This window comes from Cupressus sempervirens, chromosome 11 (genome assembly GCF_028749045.1).
Source record: "Cupressus sempervirens isolate cs-2001-9-10 chromosome 11, ASM2874904v1, whole genome shotgun sequence".
Classification (NCBI taxonomy): Eukaryota; Viridiplantae; Streptophyta; class Pinopsida; order Cupressales; family Cupressaceae; genus Cupressus; species Cupressus sempervirens.
In genome coordinates this window covers 292,622,801-292,633,652 of record NC_143128.1, presented here as the reverse complement: position 1 = coordinate 292,633,652, position 10,852 = coordinate 292,622,801, and the positions used below count along the sequence as shown (strand labels likewise).

Sequence of the window (10,852 nt, the reverse complement as noted above, 5' to 3'; positions counted from 1 at the left end):
CAAGTCACACCCAAGGAGCTTACCATTCATGGTCTGCCTTCCTTCTTGGTGTTCACCTCATCACAAGTGTTACTATTATTTAGTATTGTAAATGTTAAATTTGTTATTAATATTTGTAGCATGCTAGGTTTTTAGCATTACAAATACAATAACCAACAAATATATATGTGAATGACTTTGCATCAAGTTTCCTTCTATTCTCTTTTGGAATGTGACAATATGTCTTATTTCCAAAAAATCTCAAATGACTAACAACTTGCTTAATTCCAAGAAGAGATTCATAAGGAGCTTTGTTTGCAAGATACTTGGTAGGTCTTATATTTGACAAATATACGATTGTATTAACTACTCCAACCCACACATTATTAGGGATATTCTTTTCTTTTAGCATTCTCCTAGTACATTAAAAAATTGTTTAATTTTTTTCTTTCAGCTACACCATTTTGTTCAAGACTATGAGTAACTGCATATTGCTTAAGAATGTCATTATCATTGCAATATTTTACAAAAAATTGAAAAGTATATTCCCCCTTGATATGATCTAATAATCTTAACATTGTACCATTGTTGTGAATTCTTTGAAATATTCAAAAACTTCACCCCTATTCCTTAAGAAATACACCCAAGTGTATCTAGTGCAATAATAAAAAAATATAAGAAAGTAAGATGCTCCCCTAAGTGACTGAGTTTGCATAGGATCACATAGATTAGAATGCACTAATTCAAGAATAATTATTTCCTTCACATTGGTTCTTATTAGAAATTCATTTCTATGTTATTTTCTTAATTCATATCCATCACAAATGATTTGTTCATCCAACAATATTGGAAGACCTTGCACCATCTCTTTTCTTTGTAGAGAAATTAGATTTTTAAAATTTAAATGACCATACCTCTTCAATAGATATACATGTAGCAATCGTTGCATGATGATTTTCCATTTTGACATCAAGTTTATACAAACCTCCCATCCTGATTTCTTCAACAATCACACTACTGTGATTTTCCATATCTTTAACTTGACAACCCATCTTCAAAAAAATCAAGTTTTAGACCTTGATTAGCAATTGCTGAAACTGAAATCAGATTCTTCTTAATTCACGGGACATACATAACATTAGAAAGTTGTTATACATGACCATTAAGCATTTGTACACTTATATCACCACTTCCTTTTACATAATGTGGCCTATTATCTCCTAAATAAATCTTTCTACCATCATCTTTCTCTCAAATTTTTTTGAACCAGTTTCTATGACATGACATGTGGATTAATGCCCTTGAATCTATAAACAAGTCATTACAATAACTTGATTCATTTGAAAGAGCATAATCAAAGACAAACAAATTTAAATCATGAAGGTTATTTTATCATCACCATGAACACAAAATTACCCTCATATTTATTATTTTTTGAGTCATTATTTTTCTTTTTTGTAACATTCATATGCATAATGACCAAGTTTTCCACAACAATTACAATTTCTATTTTTCTTACATTTTGTTTTGAGGCTTCCCCATCATGTCTGTTAGTTTGGTTGTCAAATTCGTCCCATCCTTTGTTCTTTGACCATAGATTTATTTTATATGGCTTCTTGTCTTTCACCATCAAAGTTGACTCTACAATTTGAGATCAGTTATCCACATGCTTCTTTCTCTCCTCTTCTTCTAGAAGGATACATACCAAATCAAAAGAAAGTGTATCTTCTCTTGCAGCTAAACCAGTAATGAGAACTTGATAGTCACTAACCATTCCATTCAAAGTAATTGTTACTAGATTATTGCTAGACACTTGTTCACCAACATAAGCTAACTTATCACTCAATTCTTTATCTATTGACAAAAAATTATTAACACTTTCATTTACTTCCATTTTGATAGACAATAATTTCCACTCTAAAAAATAAATCTATTTGAGTTTGTAATATCATACAAACCTTTCAAAGTTGTCCATGTATTACTAGAAGTGGTTACATCTCTTATATGAGGGATAACTGAGTCTTTTACTGACATACACAAGAAAATCTTGTCTTTTGATTCTCTTTTCTCCCAATCTTGGACAACAATTGGTGGTGTTGTAGGTTTGGCCTCTTTGCCATTTACAATGGCCCAACCATTATGCCCCTCCATTAGAATTTTCATCTTAAAATTTTAATAAACATAATTAGAACCATCTAACTTATTTGATTTAGTTAGATAAGAATATATAAGATTAACCATCACAAAAAAATGAGAGAAAACTAATAAGATTTTTTTTATCAAAAAAATTATTACACTTGAAAGTACTATCACAATAAGTACTCTTCCAAAATAACACCAATGATATCAGCACACTAACTAATATAACTTGAATCAAATCCTCCTTTTGCAAACACATTACATCTTCAACACTCCAAATAATTTAAAAAACATCACTAAATGAATATTAGACTTGGCTCTTATTGTTGGAAACTTGTGCAACGCTCCCCTCAGGATTCGTGACAAGGGCTTAACCACCTCATGTGTACTATAAGTTGAGTGGTTGTATTGGACATTGACAGATCAATCTTTTGGTGCAATGGCAACCCCACTCTAACAAGTGGTATCAGAGCTTGGTCATAGGTTTGAATCCTCACACCCTTTGGTAACGCTGAGGGGGAGATTGTTAGAATTTTTTTGTGACTAGGGCTTAACCGCTTCCTGTGTACTATAAGTTGAGTGGCTATATCGGGCATTGACAAATTGCTCTTTTGCTGCAATGACAACCCCACTCTAACACTAATATCATATTGAAAAACAAAGTTGCAATACACAAGAAGAAAATAGATAAGATAAGAAGAACTAGCAACTTGATATTATTGAATAACCAAAGCCTATTTTAAATAGCTGAATGAACAACCTACATTCCTAAAATATTGCAAAAGAGATTGACAACAAACTATCAAGAGTTTGACAACACACTAAGAGTATTTGACAAGACAACAAGAGTAATGGACAAGTGGATTACTCTAGAGAACTAACTGGATCTAAGAGAAGGATCTATAGTTAGTCATTTGTTCAAACTAGAACTCTATTCAACACAACTACAATTAAACTAGACTCTTGCTGCCAACAGTTGCCTTATTCTAACCCATATTTCTATTATGATTCAATTGTGTATTTTTTCGTGTAAAAAACTCATTAACCAATATTTCATTAGTGTCATTGATAAGAAACCTTCTCTCATAATTTAATGAATGCTATACTTGACACTTGTTGCATCTAGGTGATGCTTACATGGATAAATCATTGGGCCTTTCTAGGAGGTCACTATGCCAGTATTGCTCCAACTCAAGTGCACTTAACTATTGAGTTTCCCCCAAGGTTAAGCTCACATAGATTGGTACACCATTTGCAAAATCTTCAACAAGTATTGTGCCTTATGATCATTCATTATAGAGTCCTTTTAACTTGTCAATTGATAACAAAAATATGTTTTCCACAAGTCAAATTATGATATTGCTATCAAAATTCAAATATATATTTTTTGTGTAAAATTTACTAACCTATTATGCTTCATGAGTAGTGGTTCACAAGGTTTCCTCCTTATGTGAATGAATAGTACACTTAGCACTCATTATATCTAGGTAATGCTCACATAAGTGAAGCATTAGGTCTTCTTGAGAGATCACCCATCCCTGTACTACTCCAACTCAAGGAAGCTTGGCCATGGAGTTTCCCCCAATGTTAAGCCCACATAACTTGCTACACATTTGCCAAAAGCCTTAGCAAGTGTTGTGTCTTATCAACGATTCATTATAGAGTTTTCTTAGCTCTTCAATTAATTAATAAAAGATATTTCCACAACTAGTCAAATTTCCTCGTTTTTAAAATTCATTTGCATATTTTTCTATTTCTATATATATATATATATATATATATATATATATATATATATATATATTCCATTCCTACATCTTTTCTTTACTTCATGTCCCTTCTCCCCCCTTGTTTTTTAGACTCCATCTACAATCTAATCCTTCACTCTCTTCTTTTTCATGATGTGCCACTAAAACTATTTAATTAATTCTACATGAACAATTAGAAATTCATACCAACTTTATAAATAACTAATTAAATTTTCAACCACCCTTTTTAAGGTTACAATTCAATAATTAAAAACCTCAAATTTTTACGGTTTATAAACATTTTACATATTAAACATACTTTTTCCTAGTTTTCAAAATTCAATTATTATAACTATAAAATAAATTTAATTTAATTATTCTTTTCTTATGGCTTTTAACTCTACATAAAGTCAAATATATTTAACATTACCTATACAACACTTGAATCATCCTAATTATTAGATAAGTTAAATTAAACACAATCATTGATACATATAATTATATAGGTCCATCCATAACTTCTATCGTTTTCCACAATTTCTTTAAATTAAAGAGAAATGGACCCATTAAACATCGGGATACCAATGAAAAAATCATACCTTGACTAAGATGGAAATGAAATCCATAATCAAATTCAGTTGTAGCAATCAATCATTGGTTCACTGAAATGCAAACAGTTCAACCAGAACCAGAGCCTAACAACACCACCATAAGGATTTAGGTGGACTAAACAATGGTTAATCAATTTTTTAATTGATTACAGACAGGGAGGTTATAATTGAGAAACACAAATAATATTTAATATTAAAAATGTCCAAACTTCCACAAGGTCTGTTAATAAATGTTGGTGGTCCACCATGGAAGGAATACCAAACACCAATCATTTTACGTCACTGTGGGCATTTGTTATTTCACTGAAAAGTTAAAAATACTAAATACAAATAGTTGTCATCTGGGCAGCCTATTTAGTACCTCTGGTGTTTTGTCCACCAAAGATTTATGTATTCGGGTACACTCCCTCCTCCTGCTCCTCTACTTCGAACGCCCTTTCATTTTGTTTCATCTGAATTCAAGAGCTTTTATCTATACAAATCCCCAAAAGGACTTGGTAGGCATAAAAACAAAAGCAAGACAGTTCTGTCCATCTCTGCAATAGAAAGTTCCTCTGCCCACTTCTTTCTTTTCACGCTCAGACAGCGTTCATGAATCAAGCGTGAAATATTGGCCTTATTAAGGGGCTCATTTCTCAGAATGTGAAGAACGCCTAATATTACATTTTGTCTTCTGAGGATTTGGGTTTTTCAACTCGGCAAGCATGATGATTGGGTCTGGTGGTCTGAATCGGATTGGAGTTGTGGATACCATTTATGAAGATGATGAGGAGGAGGAAGAGGAGGAGGAGAGGCCGACAGGGTTTTCGTCGGGGAAAGGAAATTTATTGAGAAATTCAGGCAGGTTGGATGGTCATATGCACACGGACGGCTCATGGATTGTGTTTGAGAATGGGGCTTACAGTTCTAGTGTTGTTCCTGCGACATACCCAGATGAATGCTCTTTGGAAAGTATTGTCAGCTCATGGTAAGTCACAAGTATTTACAGAAGATGAGACCAAATGGGCTAAACTGCAAGTTAAGAGAACTTAGAAAGAGAAAAATGGCTTTTATTCTTATTTGAACTGAAATTTCAGCAATCCTTTTCTTAGATTTTGAAGTGTTTTAAGAACGCCCAATTTAAGTGTAAGTTTAGAGAGCATAAAAGTAGAGAAAGAAAGAAACAGCTTTTATTTTCAATTTAACAGCGAGTTTGAGCAATCCCCTGCTTATATTTTGAAGCGTTTTAAGAACGCCCAATTTAACTACAAGTTTAGAGAGCTCAATGCATACGTATAGAGAAAAAGGAAAAACAGCTTTTAATCTTATCTGAACCGCATTTCAGCAATCCCCTGCTCAGATTTCGAGGTGTTTTTAAGAACGCCTAAGTAGTGGCATGTATGCATCCCACGGGACAAATCTCACCACCATCCTTTTCTAATTACTTCGTTTGTGTTCTAGTTTTTCCCGCCAGTGACCATCGATATCTTAGATCACTGCAACGGACGGCATTTCATTTGTGGATGATATAAATTTATAGCCCAGCTATTCCCAAACAATACTTCTAAATTGCTCTGCGATGTGGTAAGGTTATAAAAATTGTTATCTCATGATGCAGGGTAGTGAACAGCCGTCCTAAATGTTCCTGTGACAGGATTACAGATCTCTTTGGTTCTGGTTCACCGAATTTAGTTATAATGAGGTCCGCTAGGTTGCATTTGACCTGCAGTCTGTAACAGAAAATTTCTCAGTCTTCAACATCGACCCATATGAAGGTGCAAATTAAGTCAAAATCATGCATCCATGTCATTGATGTTGGGCATTTATAAGGCTTGGTTAGGCAATCTATTGTATATCTTACATTTCTGAAGCCATATACTATCAAACTAAAGTAGATCCAAAAATGAAATTTATTTACAGGGGTGTAGGCAAATGCTTAATGGGAGTTAACTGCCAAAGTTGGGATAGGATTGAGCTCAGAACGCAAAACAGCTCCAAAAATGTCTAAAAAATGAGAAGAAATCTCTAAATTTCATAGCTTATCTACTCACTCTAAATTCCGTAGCTCATACTAGAATTGCACTACAAGACTGACTAGCAAAATTTGTTTGCAACTGGCTATTACTTCCATTTCTATTTCATGAAGGTAAATGTTTTTAGCTCTTGCGTTTTCTGATCTGGTATGGTCTGCACAGGTCTGAAGCTACGGGGTTCTCAACCAACGCAGTAGTTCACATTAAGGATTCCACTTTCCATCTTCACAAGGTAGACGAATTGATCTTGGCCCCCTTATATTTTTCATATTCTGTATCAATTATGAATGCATTTCAACTTTTGTACGTGCCTGCATGCAGTTACCTTTGGTGTCCATGAGTGGATACTTGAATCGGAAGCTGAAGGAAGCCAACGAAATACATTTGAATTCTTGTCCAGGTGGGCCGGAGACTTTTGAGCTCATAGTAGCCCATTGCTATGGTTGTATGATACACATGGAACCATCCACCATCTCAGCAATCAGGTGTGCATCGGAGTTTTTTGAAATGACGGAGGACTACTCCAGAGGAAATCTTTGCAAACGAAGCGACCGATATTTCAAAGATACAATACTGAAGAACTGGGACCATGCCATTGAATCCCTCCGATGCTGTGAGGAGCTTAATCCCATAGCCCAAGGGCTCGGGATGGTCAGCACTTGTATTGAAGCAATATCGCTCTTAACCTGCTCTGCAATTGAAAAACGAGCTCCTGTACTATTTCCATTGGCACCCATGGAGATCACGTTTGGGGGCGGCCACATGGAGAATCTGATCAATGACCTAATAACCCTTCCTTTGGACTATTTTAGGCAGATAATAGAGTCAATCAGAAGGAAAGGCATTAACGAGAAATTTATCTGCAGAGCACTGTTTCTGTACACCGACAGGTGGGTGCTCTTGTTGTTTTAAGGAAGCTATATGGGCTCTTCTTGTTCAAGGAAGCTATATGGGAAATAAGTCCTTCAGGGATTACATTTCCACATCGCTTCTTTGAAATGAGAGAAAATTTGTTAAAAATAATTTAATGGAGATCTATAACTCTAACAAATACACTTAAAATGAAATTTGAATAGAGCTTTATAGTTCTTTGATGATTTGAGCTGATTTACATCTAGATTCATTTTCCCAGATTCTAATCAATCCTTTATCTTTACAGATGTATATTTGATAGGGTGGACTTTCAAGGTTTAAACATGATAAAGGACAAAAGCGGTGAGATGAAAGCGGAGGTGGAATGTGTTGTTAAGCTGCTTCCTATGGACAAAGATATCGTACCTATTACCTTCCTGTTTGGGCTCCTTCGCTGTTCCCTTGCATGGAGTGCAGACAGAGAGTGCACCTTTAAGCTTGAAAGCAGAATTTCAAGCCAGTTAGATCAGGCTACGGCAGCAGATTTCTTATTGCCATTGAAGAATGATAATGATGTAATTGACGATTTGGGTATTTTGGAGGTAGAGAGCATGCAACATATAGTTGCCATGTTCATGTCTCAACAAAGTGATGTGGGGGAAGAGTCTGATTACACCCTTTTTAGTGAAGGGAATGCCAGTTCTCACAGCTCCACTAGCAACAATCCATTTGTATGTAATGTGGCCAAAGTGTGGGATGAGTATCTCACAGAAATTGCTACCTATTCCAATGTTTCGCCTGCCATTTTCCTGGATTTGGTTGAAACTGTGCCATCCTCTTGTAGGCCTGTCCATGATCAGCTCTACAAAGCTATTGACTTATACCTCAAGGTAAGGTTTACTACACTTTCTTTAATTTGATATTTTAGTTTTACCTAATGTTCTTTGATGAAGCTAGATAATGATTAACCATTGTAGCTAGTCATGGTCTCTATGTAATTCCTGACTGTAATTAACATCAAATGATGCTGTGTGAATGCTAGTGCACTAGTGACCAAAGAATTCCGTAGTATTGTAACATCCTGCTAGGGAATGCAGTTGCAGTTGTTCTATCCTTTCTTATCATATGGAGATTTATTGCTATATTCAGTGGATGTAATCTTGTATTTGTGCATTGGGTTCCCTAGCAGGGCATTTCAAGTATACTCTGAACATAGAAATATAGATATATATGGTAATCTCATTTAAAACTATATTTTGGCCATTGTCCATTATCCTTGCTGCATATCGATGTTCCATGCTCCATGGTTTGACTTCTACCCATATTAGGGAGCTTCTGGATCATAGCCTCCAACATATTTTCTAACACGAGGAAAATTTGTTATCTTGAAATCTAATTTCCAGTACCTTGTGAATGATATATCAATTCACCATACTCTCTATTTGTATCTTCATGACTTTTACTCTGTCTCACCTATTCATTGATTTTACTCCTAGCTCTATAGCAGACGGATTTGTTCAATGGGAAGATACTGTGGAAGGTGTCACTTGTATCAAATGTCTTGATTTTGAAAAGCAATCAAACCCATAGAGACGGAAATCCATAACTGGAGTATTGTCTTGTTTTAGAGAAGACGATGGACAATTGAAGACAATGTTGCTATTCATGTAAACTAGTCACATTAAATATAAGAATATCCAAGGAAATTTATAAATTATGATCATCTAATAAACAGGCAGGTTAAAAGTAAAACTGTTACAGTGCATATCGTCCAATTTAGTATTTTGAAAAAGCAGATTGTAACTGTTAGGACATTCATCATTGATGCACTGCCCAAATGTTTGATAATCATATGAAAAGCCTCTTTGCAAATGCATTGCAGTGAAAGGGAAAATCATAAAATATTTTTGTCTAAAGCAACAGAATAATGTGCTTGATTACAAAGGCGATTGAACTTGATGAATGCCTGCTGATTTACCATAATGCTATTTCAAGTACAATCATTGAGATTCATATGTTGTTTCAAGAAATTATGAATAGACAGGAGTCGTCTGCATTTAGGTCAACAAAGAAGAGTTTTTTGCATGCCTGCATATTTTAAGATTTTACTTATATTTATATGAATGATTTGCATGTAGTTCTTGAAAGAAGGTTCTATGTGTATGAACTAGTGGTTTCAATATATAGCCGTTGATGATGGAAACTATATGTTGCACGTAGTCCTTGCGTTACTTGGCTTGGATATCCTCTATGGAGCAACTCACTAGAAACTATAGGATTTACAAAAAAAAACTGAAGCAAGAGAAACAAAACCTAATGCATATATGTTCCTCCCTTGTAATATCTAAGTTGATATATATATTATATATACACCACTCAAGAGCATGCTCTTCTTAATCTATCCATAAAGGAAAAATCTGAGTAATATATCTGGGTTTGATTCCTTTGTGCAGATGCATTCACAGATATCAGAGACTGAGAGGACAAACATATGCAAAATGCTCAACTGCCAAAGGCTGTCGGAAGAAGTTTGCTTCCATGCTGTTCGAAATGAATTTATGCCACTGCGAATGCTAGTTCAGGCTATATATATGCATCAAGTACAAACTAATTGCAACCCAAAGCAGCCACTAAGAAGCAGAAGCCTCAGCTGTTCGTATTTGAATTCAAAGAACATCATGAACAACAACAATGGTAACTATGAAATGGGGAATTATGAGAACAAAGATTTATCTCTAGGATCCATCCTCAAACGGGATGGAATCTTTCGCCAAGCAGCCCATCTAAAATATGATTTGGAAGAAACAAGTTCCAGACTCAGAAGCCTAGAAGAAGAAATCAAATACATGAAGGAAAAGCTCGGTCACAGCTTTAGAAAAGGTTCAAGCATTACTACCAGCGACTACTCCATTGAAATGCCTGCATCTGAAGAGTTCTCAAAGAAATTAAAGAATATGTCTGATCCGAAGGAATCATATTGGTCTAACAAGGGCTGTGGAGGGGGTGGTCTCACTCAGAGAATTATCAAATCACTTCAAAAGCTAAGGTTGAGAGGTTTCAAAAGATCTAAGCCCAGAGCTGATTCAGAAAAATCAAAATTGGGTGGAGATCAAGAGGAACAATCTAATAATGATTTGGGGGTAAATGCAGATGGTCTAGCAAAGGATGACAATGAGATGAGGTACCCTATACAAAGAAGTTTGATACAATCAGTTCCTATAAGCTTAAGCTGCAGGGATATTAAATTTTCTGTGAATGAATCCAAGCCTTGTACAAGTTTTGAAAGGAGTAATAGTTTGTCGTAGTCCTTTGTTCCAAGTTGTGTTAATAAATTATAAATTGTAACATTGAGGAAGTTTTGATGCAAATTAATTTAGCATTTCAAGCTTAATTCTTTGGTTGGTCTCCGCCCTGTGTTATGCACAAAGTCGTAAAAATGCTTTTAACCACCATGATCACTCAAAATTGTTTTTAAGCAAGGGGAACTTTGTTTCCCAGTTGGAATCATACA

The 10,852-nt window shown here is 34.9% G+C and overlaps 1 protein-coding gene across 1 annotated transcript; it reads left to right on the top strand.

Annotated features, from left to right (window-relative positions):
- The first annotated feature begins 4,836 nt into the window (after positions 1-4,836).
- Positions 4,837-10,732, top strand: LOC149529268 (BTB/POZ domain-containing protein At5g48130-like). Its single transcript, XM_089809417.1, has 5 exons — positions 4,837-5,444; positions 6,652-6,721; positions 6,811-7,379; positions 7,649-8,231; positions 9,795-10,732. The coding sequence occupies exons 1-5, from the start codon at positions 5,182-5,184 to the stop codon at positions 10,644-10,646; spliced, it is 2,337 nt and encodes a 778-aa protein (XP_089665543.1). The 5' UTR covers positions 4,837-5,181; the 3' UTR covers positions 10,647-10,732.
- Positions 10,733-10,852: the final 120 nt, after the last annotated feature.